The 21,893-nt window shown below is 42.8% G+C and overlaps 3 protein-coding genes and 1 pseudogene across 3 annotated transcripts; 2 read left to right on the top strand and 2 right to left on the bottom strand.

Moving 5' to 3' along the window:
• Positions 1 to 252: 252 nt before the first annotated feature.
• Positions 253 to 1,914, bottom strand: LOC9267318 (protein Rf1, mitochondrial). Its single transcript, XM_015783131.1, has one exon. The coding sequence runs from the start codon at positions 1,912 to 1,914 to the stop codon at positions 253 to 255; it is 1,662 nt and encodes a 553-aa protein (XP_015638617.1).
• Positions 1,915 to 6,034: 4,120 nt separating this feature from the next.
• On the top strand, positions 6,035 to 8,223 carry LOC107281019 (protein ALP1-like; annotated as a pseudogene).
• A 707-nt stretch (positions 8,224 to 8,930) lies between these two features.
• Positions 8,931 to 9,844, bottom strand: LOC9269909 (glutathione S-transferase T3-like). The gene is made up of 2 exons (XM_026025303.2): positions 9,300 to 9,844; positions 8,931 to 9,204 (listed from the first exon to the last, which is right to left on the bottom strand). Exons 1-2 carry the CDS (start codon positions 9,765 to 9,767, stop codon positions 8,935 to 8,937), a joined length of 738 nt encoding a protein of 245 aa, XP_025881088.1. The 5' UTR covers positions 9,768 to 9,844; the 3' UTR covers positions 8,931 to 8,934.
• Positions 9,845 to 11,949: 2,105 nt separating this feature from the next.
• LOC4338698 (protein ALTERED PHOSPHATE STARVATION RESPONSE 1) lies at positions 11,950 to 17,015 on the top strand. The gene is made up of 4 exons (XM_015782313.3): positions 11,950 to 13,388; positions 14,796 to 14,971; positions 15,678 to 15,901; positions 16,059 to 17,015. The coding sequence occupies exons 1-4, from the start codon at positions 12,185 to 12,187 to the stop codon at positions 16,849 to 16,851; spliced, it is 2,397 nt and encodes a 798-aa protein (XP_015637799.1). The 5' UTR covers positions 11,950 to 12,184; the 3' UTR covers positions 16,852 to 17,015.
• Positions 17,016 to 21,893: the final 4,878 nt, after the last annotated feature.

A 21,893-nucleotide genomic window follows, 5' to 3' on the forward strand; every position in this document is an offset into this window, starting at 1 on the left:
GAAACTAGTTGATTGTGAGAAGATTGGCGGTGTCAAACTAAATTCATAAGGCTTTTAATTAAACAAATTGCATAGTCAATTTTAAATAAGATCAGAAATGATCTTAAAACAAGAAAAAGAATAAAAAAACAAAGATTTATTAAAAAAAGGATGAGAGTAAACTAAGCCTATAATACTGAGAACTTGCAACTACAATGCACATTAGCAGCTCAAAGTACAGAATTCTTTTGTGTTAACTGGTGGAACAAAAGATCATCTCAATCTGAGCATTCTTTCCAATATATGGCAAACTTTGTACATTTCTACGCTTTGACAGTATCCATTCTTACAAAGAGCCTTGATCAGTTCCTGGTAAATATACACTTCTATTATAAAGCCTTGTCCAAGAACACATCCAATTAGAGTATGCAATTGACCAAGCATACCACCAACAATTAGACCTCGTATAATACTGAGAAATGCAGATGGGAAGAAGTCGTCCTCAAGTGATTGGTAAAAACAGCAAAGAGCCACCAAGAACTTCTCTTCTCTACAGAGACAATCAATCACAAGACTGTAGGTGATGTCATTGGGAGCAATGCCTCCCTCAATCATCTGATAAAGTAAGAGGCAAACTTCATTGCCTTCCCCAGAAATACTGAGATGACGGATTAAAGTATTGTATGTGATAACGGTAGCTACAAACTCTTTGCTTCTCAGCAGAAAAAGCGCTTTATGAAGTCTCCCCAATTTACAGAGGCTGTGGACAACAATGTTGAAGGTCCAGCTATTTGGAGCAATGCCTTTCTTGGCCATGTCAGTGAAAAGTTTGACAACAGACAGCCATCTGTGCTCATCGCAAAGCTTCCTCATCACCGTGTTATAATTGACAACATTGGCATCCCACCCAAGCTCTGCGCTGCACTCCAAGAGGCGTTTTGCAGCCCATGCAGTTGAGCTACGACAAACACCATCAAGAAGGATATTCAGAGTCACCTCACTAGGTTGTAACCCGTTGGATAACATCTTATCAACCAATGCAAAGCTCTTATCTATTCTGCCGGCTTTGCATAGCCCATCCATGTAACTGCTATATGTGATTACATCTGGTGTCCACCCTTTTGCAGTGCTCTCCTCAAGAAGGGCATCTACCTCCTCGAAAGCCCCAACCTTGCAGAGAGCTTCAACCAAGACATTGTAAGTGGCTGTACTTGGAGCAAATCCACTGGCAATCATAGTGTTCAACAGCCTCTTCGCCTCATGTATCCTCCCACCCGTGCAATATGCGTGCACGATAGGTGTATATGTGTGCGCATTGGGTTGGCAACCTTCCTCCAGCATCAAGTCCAGCACGCCGAGAGCTTCAGCCACCTGCCCAGCGCTGCACAGCCCAGATATCAACGTCGAGTAGGTGACCACGTCAGGGGCCACGCCATTCGCCACCATCCAGCGCACGACCTCGTAGGCGGCGTCGAACCGCCGCAGGCGGCAGGCGTACACCCCGACGAGCACCGTGCACGCCGCGGCGTCGGGCGCGACGCCATCCGCGGCCATGGCGTCGAGCACGGCGAGCGCCGCGCCCGGGCGGGACGCGGACGACAGCGCCGCGGCGACCGTTGTGAAGCAGGCGGCGTCGGGGCGGCGCCGGAGGAGGGCGCGCATTTCGTCGAGCAGGTGGAGGGCGCGGTCCGCGCCGGCGCCGTCCCGCGTCCCCGCGTGCGCGGACATGAGGCGGTTGTAGTCGTAGGGGTGCGGGGACCGCGGCCGTGTAGGGGGCGGCGGCGTTCCCGGCCGGGGACGGTGGTCGGAGAGCTCCTTGGCGAGGGCGGCGAAGCGGAGGAGGGGGAGGAAGCGGCGGTCTCGGTGTGGGGCGGAGGAGAGGCAGCGGCGGCGGAGGAGGAGGAGGCGAGGGAGGGGACGGGAGGGGGAGCGCATGGGGTGGTGCGGGAGGAGGCGGCGGCGGCGGCGACATCGGAGAGCGGCGGCCGCGGGTGCAGCCTTGCAGCCCACGGCGGAGCGCGCGACGTTCGGGAGAGGGGTGGGGGTGACAGTGGGACGGGCAGTTCCGTAACAGTGGGTCGGAAATGGGCCGGAACTCTGGAAGTTTGAAACGTGGCCGAGGGCTGTGTTACGTATCTGTTCTTCTTGTCCACCACCCGCGCAGGTCAGCTTCGGAGCCCATATGACGACCGCTACAACCGGCTGTGTGTTCGGCAGCCATCTTCCCTAGGTTAGGAAAAAAAATAAAAATATATATTAATCTATTTTTTAAAAAATAACTAATACTTAATTAATTATGCACTAATGAGTCGCTTCATTTTCTGTGTGTGGGATGAGTTCCCAACACAGTTTGCCGAACTCAACCAAAAAAACCCTCAACCCAATGTATAAGGTAGTTGTTGCAATGTACTCTTTTCATCTCAGTTTGGTCATCATAACAACAAAACTTTTATCATTTAGAAATTAATCCTTATTAGTCAAGGTGCTTCGTCGTTTTGTGTCCCGTAGATTGCGTCATATTCTAAATATAGCATAGCGTTGCACCAATAGAATTTAATCTTGGTTATTTGCATGCAAATGTATTCAACGATGTCATTGGTAAAATTTACTATAGGACACCCAAAAATTTATATAGTTTGTTGGTAGACATAGTAAAAAAAGTCACGGCTGAAAGACACTTTAATAACTAGTAATTTGCTGGATGACACTTTCGTCTTAATTGGAGAGAGAAATTCTTTAAAAATACGAGAATGACCCTAGGTTCAAAAGAGTATATGGATCACACTCTCACAATTGTGAGACACGCTATATAGAGTTATATGGACCACTTTTTACCTATAATATGGATAATCTTGTCCTTTTGATTTGCATCAAAAATGTAAAAAAAATTTGTAAAATTATAATCTTATATTAAAAAAATCATATTTAGTCATGTGAAACAAAGGCTGGGATATAAAAAAATCTTATGGATTTCCTACAAAGTGGCCCAAGACAAGAAGATTTTAGAGGAAAGTTAGTATTATGTCTAACCTTATGAAGCTTTTCGAGTTTTTATCTCTCATCTAGTTCATGTGTTTTTCCTGCAATCTAAATAAATAAATAGCCATTTATGTTTTTCAATCCTTTGTTTCCCACCTGTATGCCTATAAACTTTCTTGCTTTTTATTTATTTGTATGCTTTCTCATTCCTATATTTCAAAGGGTCCTTGAATTCAGAATTCCACCTCATTTAACTTGAATTCCTGCTTGTAACACAAATTCCCACTTCCAGGTCGAAATCCACTACTTTCAACATAGAATTCCCCTACTTCAACTAGAAATCCACCACTTTCAAGTTCAAGATTAAGGACATCAAGTTTGAATTGGACGTGATAATCATTTTCTCAACTTGAATAGGGAGTGTTTTCCCCCTGTTTTTCATCTTCTTCCCTCTATGGTCTAGGAAATCCATAGATATGTGTAGTCTCGGAGAGACCAAGCTCCTATTTGGGGTGCTTCTAACAACTACAACTTCTCTGAGAATCTCCATCAATCTCAAACTCTCCAGATTCTTACGTGGATATATAGTTATAGAATTTTAAAAATAACTAAATTCTAGAAACTTAAAATATTCCTAGCTTTTACAATTACTTATCAAAAGCTTGAGATCCCCAGTTAGGGCCCAAGACAATGGATGATGGACACAGTTAGGGTCAGGGATAGACTTAGGCCATCTTGTTTTGAGCATTTGGCTATACTGATGTATTTAATTTATCATGATTAAAAAGGGTCAAGCCTATCGGCCTTTTAGCCGATATGGGGAGACACTATTTTACATAGAACATGGGCCATAGTCGGAGCAAGATAAAAGGGAACTTTTGTAAAAAAAAAAGAAGAAGAAGAAATTAACTTGTTCTCACTTTATCTTTTAGCATTTTGGATCCCTAGCTCTCATGTGCACCGCATGTAGTTCGATGAAGTAGGGTGATCCTAACCCATCGATGACCATACAAGATAGCAATTCGTGGTCATGGAATATCGATAAGATCCATGATTGTCAGATGGAAATTTTGAAACTGAGATGAAACTCCATCGCCGTAGACAAAAATTCACGGAATATAGACAAGGTTCATGATTGCCATACGATGTAGCTGTCTAAGTAATACTCTTTCCGTCCCAAATTATGTAGACATATTTTCTTTACAAGGTTCTCAATAACATACTTTAACCATTAATTTGTTCCATGTTATGTTTCTAACGAATATGAAATTAACGTTACATGAAAAATACTTTAAATATGAATCTAGTGAGTAATATGCATGCGTAATATTTAGCATATATATGGTTAGTATGGTTATTAGTCAAAAGTTATCGAGTTTAATTTTTCAAAAAAAAAAAAGATGTGCCCTACAATTTAGGACATATGAGTACATCAGATCCAATGCATACCCTGTTTGTTATAACTTTAATTGCATGATATTTTAAGAGCTGAATATCTTTAGCTCCACAAACTAACTATTGAAGTTAGAGTTTGGTGATAGATTAAGATTATTACGACAAGATATTTATTTTATATTTTAGATAAAAGTACATATATTAAATTATATTATTTTGGACTATATAACACCTTTTTCTTAAGAAAGAATGACCCCTAGAACCGTGCCAAACATGACATATGTGTATATGTATATGTATATGTATATGTATATGTATATATGTATATATATACATATATACATATATATATATATATATATATATATATATATATATATATATATATATATATATATATATATATATATATATATGTGTGTGTGTGTGTGTGTGTGTGTGTGTATATATGTGTGTATGTATGTATATGTATGTATGTGTATATATATATATATATGTGTGTGTATGTATATGCGCGCGTGCCCTCCGAAAGTTAGCTAGCCTTGTACTTCAAGGCTTCAAGCGAAACACGAGTTTGTACATGAACCAAAATTTTCACTCAACATAGTTATATTTTACATTGTAATATAGGAAAATCTTTTATTCAATGCAACTATTCTATTAACTCAAATCTTAAATATATAAAGATTTTAAATCACTCAGTCGAAATGTACAAACCAACAGTATTGTCTTTTAAAACAGGAGTGTACACGTCACAAAGATTAGGATGATCTTTAGTATTGTTTACTCTCGAATATACTTCATATCATTATATGCAGATGACGGAATGCGGATATCGACGAAGAGGGTACCGCCAACCAATCAATCGGAATTTGGTAAAAAATGTGACGTTTGTATATACGAATGTACGTATTTGATGACAGTCTGTGCTTTTTAAGAGGTAAATGCATACAGCCACGTATATCAAATAGATTCCTACTATTTCTTAATGAACAACCACATTAGTCAGTTAGTCACCATATATATACTACATTGAATATAGGTCCCAACGGTCATAGTTATGCATCAAATACTAGAGATAAAAACTGATCGACCGATGATATCGTGGTTTGGACCTTGTAATACGCCCATTATACGGGCGTTTATACTAAAACCGGCCAATTAATCGTAGATAACGACTAATACAATGTAGAGGCTAATTGCTCGCCGTATCCGTATTAACGGCCTTCAGACACGCACCGTCTACGTACCGGATGCGGATGTGTGGTACAGTAAGATGGATTTCGTCGTTGCAGCCAGGCTCAGCATGTCAGCAATGCCATGCATGCAGCGGGTCGCCCCAACTACCCGGCGTCCCGGCGCGCCGCTCGCTGTGTTGGAGCGTTGCTCTCCGGCTCGGCCAAACTCCAGCCGCCGCGTGTGTAGCGCAAAGCGCCAACCCGGTTTTTTGCCCGCCCGCTCGTGACGTCCACTCCTCCGCCCCCCGGCGAGCCGTTGGACCTTTCAAGTGGTTGGTTGGTCGGACCTTTCACCTTCCCTGAGAGCATCTCCAATAGATGACTAAAATTAAACTCCCAAAAATCCTGTATTGGGGACAGCCAAAAACATATTTAGCCTAAAATACACCCTCTTCTCCAATAGATGACTAAAATTTGGTTCCCAAAAATTTAAAATTTTTCCACATCATCATTAGTGGGTCCTTCCCAACTAATTTTCTACCTGCTCGTTAAAATCACAGGCGAGAGCGGAGGGGGAGATCGCGTCGCGCGTGAGAGGCGAGGAGGAGATCGCGGCGTGCGGATGCGGAGGGGAATGGGCATGGTCGACGCGACGCACGCGGACGGAAGGAGATGGCTGCTCATCCTAGTCGCGCGCGAGATCGCAACTGATACCGTTGGCGAGGTTATATATCAGACGCAGCGATATACGAAATTGATCGAAGGACACAGTGCTATAGACGCACATAGAGCTCTTCCTCTGTCAGCGCCGGCGGCGTTAGCACTTCACTCAATCAGAGCTCTTCCTCTGTCAGGGCCGGCGACGTTAGCACCTCACTTAATCAGGCAACTGCAGCAAGCAGCAACGATTGGTGACAGGCACAAGCTCTTGTGCAGTGCGTGAGTAGCAAAATTTTGCTAGCAACCATGTTTTTTACTTTGTTCTATTTCCTTTTTTTATGTTTCTGATCTGACAATGTCTTGATGGAAAAAAAACTTAATTTGATATGATGAATAAATATTTGGAAAAACGGAAGGCCAATCACATTTTTTTTAATTTGATCTGACAACGTCGCAAGGGGAAAAACTTAATTTATTGTGATGAATAATGGTTTGGCAGTTGATTTGATCCAAGATGAGTCGACCTCGCTCCTCGTTTCAACAACTCGTGGATGAATCATCGTCTGACGATGACGATGATTTTTTTTTTTGCCACGGCACAAATCGTCCATAGCTATTGGCACTCTGTCAATGCACCAAGACATGGTGGGTCAGTCATGGGACATGAAGTGATTGATCGCAACAGAGAAGCACGGCACTTGAGATTATACCAAGACTACTTTTCCGATAATCCTACCTATGGCCCAGTTTTATTCAGGCGCAGGTTTGTATAAGTAAATTTTATATAATTTATTTTTGTTATATGCATAGATATGCATGTCTCATTAGTTATGATTCGCAGGAATAGAATGAGAAGGCCTCTGTTTCTCCGCATAATGAATGCAGTAGAGGATCACGATGACTATTTTGTGCAGAAGAGAAATGCAGCTGGTTTAATTGGGTTCAGTTGTCACCAAAAGGTCACTGCAGCAATGCGTCAGTTGGCTTATGGTATAGCAGCAGATGCTTTGGATGAATATCTCGGTATTGCAGAAAGTACCGCTATAGAGAGCCTGAGAAGGTTTGTGAAAGCAGTTGTACAAGTTTTTGAACATGAATACTTAAGATCACCCAATGAGAACGATACAACTCGATTACTTGAACTTGGGGAGGACAGAGGTTTCCCCGGTATGTTAGGCTCCATAGATTGCATGCATTGGAAGTGGAAGAACTGCCCTACAGAATTGCACGGTATGTACCAAGGGCACGTGCACGAGCCTACAATAATTTTAGAAGCCGTTGCTTCAAAGGATCTCTGGATTTGGCACGCTTTTTTTGGTATGCCTGGGTCTCATAACGATATCAATGTACTTCATCGATCCCCGCTATTTGCAAAGCTAGCTGAAGGCAAGGCTCCTGAAGTGAACTATAGTATAAATGGACACGATTATATGATGGGATATTATCTTGCTGATGGCATATATCCTTCTTGGGCCACATTTGTGAAGACCATACCAGAACCACATGGCAACAAGAGGAAATATTTTGCCAAAGCACAGGAAGCAATAAGGAAGGATGTCGAACGAGCTTTTGGGGTTCTGCAAGCTCGATTTGCCATTGTTCGAGGGCCAGCTCGACATTGGGATGAAAAGACTCTGGGATACATCATGAAAGCTTGTGTTATCATGCATAACATGATTATTGAAGATGAGGGAGAAGTTGATTGGGAAGAACGGTTCCCAGAGGGAGGAGAAAATGTCAGAGTGTCCCACGATGAAATACCTGATCTTGATGATTTTATCCAGATGCACAAAAAAATAAGGGACGACGAAACTCACTATCAGCTACGTGAAGACCTAGTGGAGCACTTGTGGCAACATTATCCTGATAAATATTGAGGTTTTATTTATATGTTTGAATTCCATGTAATAAATAGTATACATATGTGAGGATTTGCAAAATCATTTTAATTTGTTCTTCATGTATTGAATAAATGGTGTACTGTTCGGTTTAAGAATAGTACAGGAGAATTAATAAAAGTGCACTTCCTTTATGCATTTTGTTGAATATGTCGGCTGGCAGTGATAAATGTGTCATGTGGTCTTCCTGTCAATCATGAAAAGCCACAGATGAGGTAGAGGCCCCAGAAGCTTTTCAATCATGCCAGGAAACAATCAAACATCAGGCTCTCAGTGAGAGACAATACAGATTACCACAGGTCAATAGCAACATCAGGCTCTCATAAAGTCTGATTCATTACACAGACTAACACCAAGGGCATGATAAGGGAAGTACCCATCTACTAACACCAACTTCGGACAAAACAAAAAGACACAATTCTGAATATAAATAGTTTGCATTGCAGACTTAGTAAACCTAGATAAATTTCTAACAAACCACTGATCTAAACTGCAGCTACGATTGCCATCTCTTTCCCTCCCATTCTCTGATCTGGTCACAATTTGTTCAGTTGCTTCTTCACATGTACGAAGGTCTCAGCGAGGTGGCTTCCCTGTTGATAGCAATAAGATGGAGTTCGAATTAACCATAATACATGTACAGAGTATAGAGCTGCCAAGTTTTCTAGTCTATTTTAATTAGTAATGTACAATATTTGAAGCTACCTATATGTTTGTACTGTAAACAATAATTGAAGCTAGCTAGTACTGCAAGTGATTTTTTTGACTGATCACTGTCGAAAATATGGATTCAGTAACCTATCATTCAAACTGAAATTGAATATGCACTCACATGGATCAGTTGATCATGCAGCAAGGTATTTGATCTTCGGCTCTTCGGTCTCTGTAGGTTCATTATCTTCATTAACATGATTGGTAGTATCATCATTTGTGGGTATAGCTTTTCCCAAACCATCTGTGCTTGCCTTCTGTTTTTTGGTGGCACAGGGTTTTTGGGATGTTATTTGCTTCATCTTATCATGCCACTTGGATTGTGACCTCAAGAGAGTCCAACAGTGCAGGAATTGGAAGGGCTTATCTTCCAACTCCTTAAATACAGCAATGGCCTGAGCAATCTGCACATGTCAAGTCAAGTGAATGTGGTTAGCAAACATCATATCTTTTATTTATAAACTAACATAAAAACACAAGCTACATAACTATGTAGTACCTTGTCGTGTATACTAACCCCGCTTTGTCTTCTACCCTCAATCTGGCTCAGATATCCACAAAACTTGTTGACATTCTCTTGTATAGTTTTCCAACGATGCATAAGTGAATTCTGGCTGCGATCTGGTGTGGATTTACTCGTTTTGTATAAGTGCTCGTATATTCTAGTCCAATATGCAGCACGAGTTTGATTTGTGCCTAGCACTGGATCCAAACTTACATGCAACCACGCCGACACAAGTATCTTATCTTCTTGTTCACTAAAATTCTTCGATCTTTTTTGATTTGGTCTAGCCACGGTAGTCCTCTCAATAGTGGGGAACTGCTGCGTGACAGGCTCGCTACTCATGCCATTCTCATCAAGCTGGTTACTCATATCATCCTCCACAGGCATCGTACTCAAACTATCCCAATCTAAGGAATCGTTCCCCTCATTCATCAAATTAGTATAGAATCCTTCTTCTTCCATTATCAGTAGGACCTACAAGCAATTATCTCCATCATGTATGTTAAATGGAAGATGATTATTTTGTTTACATGTCTATCTAAGCAATGCAATGTTGTCTGTCTGCCTAAAAAAACAAGATGATAGATGCTATTCAGATTTTTCGTTTGATATAATATTTTAGATTTGTAGACAGCAGCCTTTCAGGTGGTGTGCTGACTTAAGTGCACATGCACCATGGCAGATAGCATGCCACACCTGAAGATCTAAAATATACTAACATTGTTCAAAAAAATTTCGACCTTAATTTTGACCTTAATCATGATAGAAGTAAAAGTGGGCACAAGCATATGACACACAACAGATGGAACTGGTCAATGGAAACATACCTCAGATTAGGCCTTAGTGCAGTGTGATACTGACTTTTATGAATACAACATTCAAAGCAAAGCAGTTCAGTGAAAAAAAAACTTAACTATAGCAGTTTAGGGAAAAAAAACTTATACTAGTTCAGGGGAAAAAACCTCAACTATACCAGTAAAGAAATAAAATCTTCAGTAGAATATGAAACTAGCATGTCCCATTTGTCTTCTTGAATAAAATAGTTTTAGTACAATTAAGTGGACTTCAATAGAACTTTAGGGTGAGAAGAATATGGTCTGTTAGCAACTTGTGAAGACTATTTTGGACATATTCATCTAAGACTTGTATCAACGAAAACAAAGAAATACACATAAGGACATTGTCAGTACTAGGATATCAATGGGGATAATATCAGTGAGTCAACCTCAATTGAACACAAAGAGAGTTAGATCCATGGAGAGAAGCAGAAAATAAATGAGTTGTTACTCTGAAATTACCTCAAACAAATCCAGTAGCAACTCACGTCGTTGAGAGGCGAGGTGGACGAAGGGGCACAGACTGCCGACGGTCCCTGGATTGACAGTCGATGGTGACTTGGACGGAGGCCGCTAGCGCTCTGGACGGAGGGGCGGCAGCGACCTAGATGGGCTGCCGGCGACGCCCTGGACGGAGGGGCGGCAGCGACCTAGATGGGCTGCCGGCGGCGCCCTGGACGGAGGGCCGGCGACGCCTTGGAGAACCTGCGGCGTCCCGGACGGACGGACGGCTGGCGGCGCCCTGAACGGAGTTGGCGCGAGGAGAGGAAGCTGGCGCGAGGAGGGGAAGAAAGGCGCGGCTCCTCCCGGCGAACGAAGAGACGGTGGTTGAGGGAAAGCGCGGGCGAGGAAAAAAATTGGCGCCAGGAAAAGAAAAAACGGCGCGGGCAGGAACGATTGCTTCGATTGGGAGCGCTTCTAGTTGCCCAATATTTGGTTCAGGTTGGTCCTGGTTTTGGAGGTGGCTAAATTTTGGGACCATGTTTAGGAGTCTGTTGGAGGGCTGATTTTCACCAAATTCCTAAAATTTATGTTTTAGTAACCTGTTTAGCATTCTCTTGGAGATGCCCTGAGTTCCCTCCCCCGCACAAACAACAACGCTCTCTTTTCTCTCGTCATCTTTAAAACACCACACGCATATGCCACACGTGTCAATGTGTCACCCGAAGACACGCGCGTAGACGCCGACGTGTGGGTCAAAAAAAAAAACACGCGGCCCCACGTGGAAGCCTCACGGGTTTTCTCCGCGCCCGTATGCTGTAGCCAGTGTGTTCGAACGGCGTGGTTATTTTTTTGAAAAGGAAAAAAAAAACAAATGTGAGGCGAGAGAAAGACGGAGAGCGCAAGCTGTCTCGCAACAGAGTTAAAACAGAGCACACATACGCCGACGCATGCAGGCTGCAGAGCAAGCGGCCGAGCCCCAACCAACGTCTTTCCCCGTCGCCGCGGACACGCCGGGCCCACCGCCCGACGACACGGGCCAGCGTCCAAATAGAAAAAAGTAGAGAAGCGAACAAAAAGCGGTGAAGAAAAGCGCAGGTGCCAGTAAAAAAAATAAAAAAAACACACCACCCAGAAGAAAAGCCCCTCCGATTTGCCGCTATTTACCGCGTATGGCTAGGCCGCAACCGCGCCACCCAAAGCAGCGAAGGACAAGCACGCGCGGGGCACTGACCACGGTCCACTCCCCACCACCACCGAAACCCACCGCACCGCTCGCTGCCACGGTGGGCCCCGCGCAGTGTGGGACCCACGTGTCGGTGGGAGAGAGGACGCGGGTTAAACCCCACACCACCGAGCCCCTCGCCGCTCTCTCGGCTGCTGCGCCTTGGGACGAGCACCCAACGAGGCAAACAGGCCATTCCTCCTAGATCCACTCGCCCACGACCACCACTCGCCTCGCTCTCGCTGTCGCCGTGCTGAGCTCTGAGCTCTGAGCTGAGCTGCTTGGTGGGTGGGTTGGTTTGGTTGGTCGCGTAGGTGCGCAATGCGGTGAGAGGGTGGGTAGGGGGGAGGGGAGAGGTGAGGTCGCGAGAGGGGATTATGGGGTGCGCGCAGTCGCGGATCGAGAACGAGGAGGCGGTGGCGCGATGCAAGGAGCGGAGGCAGTGGATGAAGTCGGCCGTGCAGGCGCGGAACGCGTTCGCGGCGGCGCACTCGGCGTACGCCATGTCGCTGCGGGACACGGGCGCCGCGCTCTCCGAGTTCGCGCACGGGGAGGGCGTGCCGCCGCCGCCGCCGCCGCCCCAACCGACGACGACGACGGCGGCGGGGGCCGCGGGGGAGGAGGCGCGCCCCGTGGGCGGCGGCGCCACCGCGGCGGACCGGCTCGCGGCCGGCGGCGGGATGGGCGTGCCGGGGGTCTCGCCGACGTCGGCCGCGGTCGACGCGATGATGATGCCGCCGCCGCCACCCATCGACACGCTGCCGCCGCCCCCGCCGCCGCTCCCGGAGTTCTCGCCGTCGCCCGCGAAGATCCACCGGTCCAAGAGCATGCCCCTGCCCCCGCAGACCAAGGGCCCCGCGGTGCTCCACAGCGACTCGATTAGGGAGGATGACGAGGAGGAGGCGGAGATAGAGGAGGAAGAGGACGAGGACGAGCATCTCGATGACCGGCGGCGGAGGCTGCGTCACCGGCCGCAGGTACCGCCGCTCGTGTCTTCGCCCGCACCGGGAACGCCGGTGACGCCTCAGCCGCCGCCGCCGCCGCCGCCGCCTCCACCGGACTCGAAGCCCGGAGTTGACACGTGGGACTATTTCTTCTCCATGGACGAGGGGATGGCCTCCATTGCCCCCGACGACGACGAGATCATCCAGGAGCCAGAAGACGAGAAGTATGTCCCTGCCTCGCCGCCGCGCCCTCCCCTTTCCCCTCCTACCCCGGTAGCAGCGCCGGCGCCACAGGAGGAGTTTGAGGAAGAGCCACGGACGCCGGAGATGGTCACGCCGCCGCCATCGCTCCCGCCAAGGCCGCCTGCGGTGTCGTCCAAGAAGAAGAAGGGGAAGGGGAAGCATAGGGCGGCGCACCACCAGCACACGGAGTCGGCGCCGCCGGTCACATTAGTCGGCGGCGGCGGGGGAAAGGCCGGGAAGGTGGTCCCCGTCGAGTTGCCGCGCATCGATCTTCTGCGGGTGCTCGCCGAGATCGACGACAGGTTCCTCAAGGCGTCGGAGAGCGCCGGGGAGGTGTCCAAGGTTCTGGAGGCCAACAGGATGCATTACCACTCCAATTTCGTTGACACCCGAGGTCAGTGATTTGATTGCTCCTTGATACTTGCGGTTTTGGAAGTTTTAGTCCCCAAAGTGGGGGGCTTTGTGCCTGTCGCTATGATTTAATCATAAGAATTTGATCTTTTTGGGTGATGGCGATAGCGGCGTGATGGATTCTTGGGTTGATAGAGACCAAAAACTAGTTTCTTGAGGTTGGTGGTAGTGGTGGGCTCTGCTTGGGCAGGCACGTGAGCTGTCCAAACCCCACAATTCCATTTCTCCAAATTGGATGCTCCTGTAGTAGCAGCTAGCAAGCTATAGGAAAGAAGAGATTTTTTGACACAACCATTGGTTTGAGTTACAAATATACAATGCATATCTTGATGGATTTTGATTATGAGGGTCCAAAGAATCCATTTGGACGACACATTCTACTGATTGAAATTAGCATACAAATGACATTCTGGGGTATAACCTATTCAATAATCAATAAAACCTTTCAGTGTACGATGATCAAGAAGACCTGATATTTTTCCTCTCTTTGTTTCAATTTTAGTGCCATATCCAGTATCTATGCATGTTAATAATGAAGAAATGTGTGCTCGTAATTATAAATAGCACACAAGAAGCTTGGGTCCATTTGAAGAATTATGGATGTGCTACAAGGTACTTACAAGCAGGAATGGCTGAATTAATGCGTTGTTATATGTTTGGAATGCACAGCTAGAAGACTCTTTGCTGCTCTCACTGAAAGAATTATGCACAAATTTTAAAGAATGTGTTTGGAAGGGATAGAAACACTACTAATTGTTGAGGGTCAGAAAACCATTGCACACTGTGTTCAGCACACACAGAGGGTAGGCTTGGGACTGCTGGTTTATGCTGTAGCACTAGATATCTTATACACATTCCAGTTACTCCATCACTAAATACAATTCCTGTTGGACTTCACATGATTGCTGTTGTCAGTTTCTCACTTCTCCTATTCAGGTTGGCCATGATTCTTGATAAGAGAAAGCTGAGCGACCTTTCCAATTTTAAATTAAAACTCTATATACACAAATAAGATTCAGCTTAAATTTTAATCAGGAACAAAGGTTAAGATTGAGCTGGTTAGAGCGTACTGAATTATCCCCTTTTGTTTCACTGTTTCTACCCAGTTTTGATATATTGTTCCGCGCCATGCACTCATTTCTGGATTGAGTCAATTTAATTAATTTTGAAACGCAAGCATTTTTCTTATCTTCTGATTAATATATTATAGTAACATTGCTGATCTTGTCTATTCTTCATACAATATAAGTTTTGAAATTAATGGACATCCTCAAATGATAACAATCCTTTCCAATATCTTTATGTTCAGTTATATATTTGTAAATACACGAGTGTAAATGACCTTCTAACTGATTTTTTAAATTTATTTTCATGACATCTTTTTTAACAGGGCACATCGATCATTCTGCTAGAGTCATGAAAATCATAACATGGAATAGATCCTTCAGAGCCATGCAAAATGGAGATGATGGGAAGGACGACTTTGAAAATGATGAATGGGAGACTTTGGCAACTGTCATAGATAAAATTTTAGCCTGGGAGAAAAAGCTCTATGACGAAGTGAAGGTGCTACTCATTCCTTTGATAAAAATAATGTGTGTTTTTTCTGCTAGAAATTTGAACTTCTACAGTACTAGTTTGAAGAAGTTTTGCAATAACAGACATTCTAATATTTATTCTCTACTAGAGTATTAGATGGAATTATATTACCAAGTTCTACTGATTTTTTCTTTCTTCTCTGTGCCTTGTTCAAAGCATCAAGTTGAGAGTAAGCCTTAATACATATAATTACTAGGACAAATGTATACATGCGAGAATGTACAATAATGTGGCAGAACACTTCATAATATTACGTGATACTATATATTATTGATACATTGAGTTATCGTAGTACACGATTTACCATTGATTTGTTAGCGTTTTATGCATACCATTTTAATACTTCAATTCAAAATGAATATTGTAAATCTTTTCTGACAGTGATGATGGTTCTCATTTGGAAAAAACATACAAGGAATTCATATATACCATGATTTAGTCTGTTACCACCTGTGGTTAGTACAAATGAAGTTGGCAATAATCCAGCAGGTGGTATGGATTCTGAAAAATATGTTCCAAATGAAAATAATCATGAACTTCAAGGTAGCATCATAGTAAAGGAGAAAAGGATCAAAATAGTTGTTGATCAAATAATTAATTGATGCTGTAGCTATTCCACAGTATCCTTGTTGACTTGTACTGTCTAACAACACTTGATGCCTCAATTGCACAGGCTGGGGAGCTTATGAAACTTGAATATCAAAGGAAGGTTGCTTTGTTAAATAGACAAAAGAAACACAATGCTGCCACTGAGGTTCTGGAGAAGACTAAAGCTGCTGTAACCCATTTACACACAAGATACATAGTTGATATGCAATCAATGGATTCAACTGTGTCAGAAATTCAACATCTCCGTGATAATCAACTTTATCCAAGACTTTTGGATCTTGCTGACAGGTAATTTAGACGCATGATGCAGCTTTACCATGAATGATATTTCTAGTATTGTGACCATTGGTTTTTTTTATTGTGCTTTAAAAACATTTAGTTCTCTTATGAATAGATCTGGCAAGTCACGACCCTTTACATTCTTCATTTGGTGCTATGCTTTCAGGATGGCAAAAATGTGGGAGGACATGCACCTGCACCATGAAAACCAGCTGAAAACTGTGTTAAATCTGAAGTCAGTTGACATTTCTGATTCCCATATTGAAACAAGTGATCATCACCACAGCCACACACGCCAGCTGCGTGATATTGTTGAAAAGTGGACCACAAATTTTAGCGATCTCATGAGTTATCAAAAGGAGTACATAAATGCTCTATATAGCTGGCTGAAACTGAACCTTATACCCATAGAGAGCAGCTTAAAGGAGAAAGTAGCATCTCCACCCAGGGTGCAGCAACCTCCTGTTAAAGCCCTCCTCCAAGCGTGGAATGAACATCTAACCAAGCTGCCTGATGATCTTGCCAAGACTGCCATTGTCAGTTTTAGGGCAGTCCTGGACACCATATTAAGTGTTCAAGATGAAGAGTTGAAACAAAAGGAGACTTGTGAACACACTCGCAAGGAATACATGCGGAAGGCTCGGGCTTTTGAGGATTGGTATCACAAGCACGCACAGCGCAGGGCGTTCGACGTTGATCCAGAGAGTGGCGAGGGGACAAGCCAAAAGGACACAGTTGCGGAGAAGAGATTTGCCGTGGAGAGCTTGAAGAACAAGCTGGACGACGAGGTCGAAGCCCACAACAAGCTGTCGAAGCAAGTCAGGGAGAAGTCCCTTTCGATCCTGAAAGCGCACCTGCCTGAGTTGTTCCGTGCCCTCACCGACTTCTCTCTTGCTTCTTTCGAGATGTACTCGAAGATGAGGTTGATGTCACTCATGCAGGATCAGGGTAACAACTAGCTGAAGAGCATGTACAGGAGTTAGGATGCTAGCGAAAATTCTATCAACTGTTGTAACGGTTATGTTGTTTCCCTCCCCTTTTTTTGCGGTATGTGTAGCTCTTCAGACGAGAACTGGGTGAGTGAGGTGGTCTGTCTATTGAAATTTGTTGAGGTAGTTTGGCATGGGTTCCTGGAATCTGCAGCCTTTGTCTCTGGCAAATGGCAATTCTTTTTGCTGTGATGCTCTCCAGTTTTATTAGGTCTACAAGTGGGCGTTTGGCTGTGCTGCAATTTTGCTTTCAGATATGAACTGACGCTTGGCTGAACGTTGATGTGGATGGGCCGTGGGCCCACGGTGCCAGGAGGCGAGCGAAAGGGAAGCCCAGGGCCTGGGCAACTGGACCAACAAGACGGTATTTGGGCCATGCAGATGGACAGATGGAGCCGACACATCAGATTGAGGACTTGCCCGTTATTTACGTGCGGAAAAAGGGCACTTCAGGTCGCTCAGCCTCAAGTATAGTCCCAGTTTTATTCATGTCACTCAACCGCAAAAAGACCGGGTATCGAGTCTCCCTTGACATCTAAAATCAGTATAAATTGAATCGTCTAAAATCAGTATAAATGTTAACTGTATAAAGTCATCATGACGTGTTAAATGTGATTTTGAAACCTTCGATTGTTTCAAAAGTGATTTTGACTGACATGACGTGTTAACTGTATAAAGTCATCATGTGACTGGTCCTACACTTAATGAAGGGCCACTGGTCAACCTCGTCCCTCTCCTCTCTCATATTCTCTCCCCCATTCCTCATCCCCGGCGCTATTCCGCGAAACGACGTATTTGTAAACGAAAAGTAATTTATGAATAAAACTTTTATATACATGTTCTTAGCGATCTAAAAGTAAATGCTGAAAAATAAACTTCAAAAAAAAAAACCTCGAAATCAGCTCTAAGTTTAAAGTTGAAAATTTAAATTTCGACAGATAACGGTAAGTATAAACGAAAAGATGAGACCCGGATTTCTCTCTCCCGGACTCCGCCGCCCTGTTGTCGTGTTGCTGGTGTTCTTGCGGTGCCATCATCGTTACTGCCGCATCCCCGCCAGAGCCCCACCAGGAGAGATGATGGAGAACAGAGCGGCGATGACAGATGTTCGCTGCCACTATTCTCCTCGCACGCCGCTGCCGGTCTCGATCCGTCTCCTGCTGCCTTGAGTGGAACAGGCGGCTGCTCCTCGTTGGCCTCGCATGCAGCCAACCGATGGCCAGTGGCCAGCACCTCGGTTGCGCTGCATGTTGAAAAACCAGTGGCCATCACCTGGATTGCTGGTAAAGAAAAATCGATCGAAATTTCTCTACTTTCCCTGAAAGAAAATTTGTAGAGAAAAGATTCGATCTTGGTGAGCTAACTACTAAGGTTTGATTAGGGGGGTTTTATCTTCACATCCGAAAAGAATGCAACTTTTGTTCACATATTGTTTTGGTTGGTGCCATGTGATTGGTGGACTTAACCAGCATGGGCATGAGAGATTCATGTCTGTAGTTGATGGTGGCGTCGAAGGCTATCACCAACACGTCGAGAACAATCTAGCCTGCAGTTAGTAGCGGCTCCACTGTTTCACCGACGAGAAACGGGCCGGAGGACCATCATCATCAAGCTCCTAAGCATGCCATCTAACCGGCAGCCTAAGGATGAGGATCAGAAAGAGGGATAAGGAAAGAATAAGATAGCTGTTCCAGTTACATGCATGCGGGTTCTATATGTTATTTTATATTCTATTTTTGCTCCCAGTGTTACGTTAGCCGAAACCATCTTCAATTCTATCTTGGAACTATATTTGTACTAATTTTAAAAGATGAGGGATGTGTTTTACCCAATTTTACGCTGAGAGATACGATTTAAACTCAACCATTAAATGTGTTCCACTCAACCATTAAACTTGTGTAGAATGGTTATCCCAACCTAGCCTATAAGGATAAATATTTGCTCTTTATCTGAAGAAAAAAATTAAAAAGGTGTCTACCTAAGTAATTATAAATAAATCATGACTACAAATTAACTAGAAATATTATATTTAATGTATGTTCACATTTGCACATAGAAGGGAGGTTGATGTATGAAAGTGATCGAGTGAGCCTAGAGTGCACAAGTGGTGTTGTGGATTTCTTAAATGCTGCGAAGCAAGAGAAGAACAAGAGGAACAATGAATATATGGCTTGTCCATGTTGATTGCAATAATGAGAAGATGTTTGCCGATAGAGCACGAATACACACTCATTTGATATGTCGAGAATTCACGATGGGTTACACATGTTGGACCATGCATAGAAAGCAAGAGCTGTTGAATATTGGAGATGAAGTGAACGGTGGACAAAATGAAGAACAATATGAAGATGATATGTTCATCCCTTCTCCGTTGGGTGGTGACCTTGTGTATATATATCAACAATGATACTCTTAACTAGTTATGCTAGGAATGTATATCTCTGTTTCTGTCATTTGCAGCAGGTATAGCTAGCAATTGCTTGAGGCTAGCTGATAAAATGTTTTTTTTTTTTGAAAAAGCTCATCGGTGTCAGGTTCAGAACATACCCCATCACGATTTAGCAATATTGTTCTCGGTTTGAAACTGGAAGCCATCACGAATGAGTCCTCCATGATGAGCTCTTAAGTACTCCATCAAAGGTGACCGAGTCACCTTTGACGTGTTAGAGTTGGAGCCCATCACAGATGAGTCATCCATGATGGGCTATAGAAACAGAAGTGTTTTTGGAGCTGGGTATAGATATTGCGGAAGTAGAAAGAATAAAATGGAGGAATGTTGTGATTGGTTGAGAAAAAAAATTAAATGTTGATGTTTGTGATTGAGATTGAGATGAGGGGTTACTTATTGAAGAAATAGCTATATATTGGGATAATTTTGAACGATGGAATTTTAGATGGAGGGAATATATCTCATATCTTAAGTCGATAAATAACCAAAAGAAATTATTTTAAATATATTTATGTAGAGTATATAATAGAATGAGCACGATACTATAAACAATTACACTATATATCATCGTTGGACCAATTATCCTATGTTGGGCTTTATCGTTTATTAGTTGGTGGTGAGGTTGTGTTGTATGTTGTGTGCTGTACGGTTGTTTAGTCGATCGGCTACATATGGTCGTTTTTTTTGGACGCCACTACAGAGAGATGCTCTCTTAATAGACTAAACACGCAACTAAATTATTTCCATCATTAGGGCATGTACAACGGTCTATTAGTGGTCTCTCTATTGTCATGCAAGTAAATTTGATGGCATGAAAGAAAGAGAAAAGGAGTATGGTTGTTATGCATATCAACGGCTCAGAGTTGACTCTTAGCATTTATTAGAGCAAATTTTGTTGCATGGTGGTGAAAGATAGGAAAGAAGAGTAAGAAAAAGTATTTTGATACATTAATGATTAGAGACCATATTATCTCTTAACTGTTGTAGGATGCTAGTCTCTAGATATCTGACTCTATCTTTGTACATGCCCTTAGTAACCTGCCAATCAAGCGTGCTTTCCAAAAGTATGCAACCATGCAACTTCAAGGAAAATATATTCCTAATAGCTAAGTTTCAAATAAATTTTTCTTTCAAATTACGTATCCAATTTATAATCCGATAATAACATTATATTCGTTGTAATTAAATCTTTTTAAAAAGATCTTACACGATTATATTCTAATGAAAAAAAATAATGTTGTGAATTACTTTTATTATATCTGAGAGTTACTTTTATCATATATATATATATATATATATATATATATATATATATATATATATATATATATATATATATATATATATATATATATATATATATATATATATATATATATATATATATATATAATTGAGTAAAGTCCATCACCGGTCCCTAAACTTGTACCGCTGTGTCATCCCGGTCCGTAAACTCGCAAATCGACCGTTCAGATCCTCAAACTTGTTTGACTGTGTCATCCCGGTCCCTAAACTTGCATATCACTCGTTTAGGTCCTCCAACTTGTTCAGTTGTGTCACCCCGGTCCCTAAACAGGACGGTCTAAAAATTTTATATCAAAAAATAACTCATAACTTTTTCATGTGAACTCTAATGAAGACAAACTTTATATCAAAATTGTAGCCTTCAACGCGACTTGCATCTTTGTAGTTGAAAAGTTTTTGAATTATAACTGTTTAGGTCCCAAAATATTGTTGCATGTTTATATATTTTGAAATTTTAATTTTAAAATTACATTTTGGGACAAAAAATGACTTAAAATAAAAAAAAACTCAACTACAAAGTTGTAGATCGTGTCGAGGGCTACAAGTTTGATATAAAGTTTGTCTTCATTACAGTTCACATGAAAACGTTATGAATTATTTTTAAATATAAAGTCTTTAGATTGTCTTATTTGACACATATGATATTCAAATCCAAGTTTAGGGACCGGGGTGATACAACTGAACAAGTTGAAGGACCTAAACGAGTGATCTGCAAGTTTAGGGACCGGGATGACACAGTCGAACAAGTTTGAGGACCTGAACGGTCGATTTGCGAGTTTAGGGACCGGGATGACACAACGGTACAAGTTTAGGGATCGGTAATGGACTTTACTCTATAAAATTTAATTAATTTACTTCTTAGACATTTACGTAGGTCAACTCAATAATATCTAGAAGTAACTTACACAAATTATAATTACCTCTAAATTTTATTCCTATTTTTAAATCATCTAGCAGTATATATTAAGAAACTACTGCAGGGTGATCTCATCCATATAAAAGGATGGAATCTAGCAGTATATATTAAGAAACTACTCGGTGCTCCTTGGCAACGGCCAACCATAGTGTCTACGGTTGCCACCCCTTCTGCATCTATATATTGTGCCGTATTGATCAATAAGTAACTCTCGATTCATTCGCTCAATTCTCTCTCCCCCAATCTCCCTCGCACTTTCTACTCGCAACAGTATAGATATTTCTAGATGGTTAATTTTATTTTTTTTCAAGAGTTACTTTTAATACCATGACAATTTACTTC

The sequence above is a fragment of the Oryza sativa genome, chromosome 5, assembly GCF_034140825.1.
Source record: "Oryza sativa Japonica Group chromosome 5, ASM3414082v1".
NCBI lineage: Eukaryota > Viridiplantae > Streptophyta > Magnoliopsida > Poales > Poaceae > Oryza > Oryza sativa.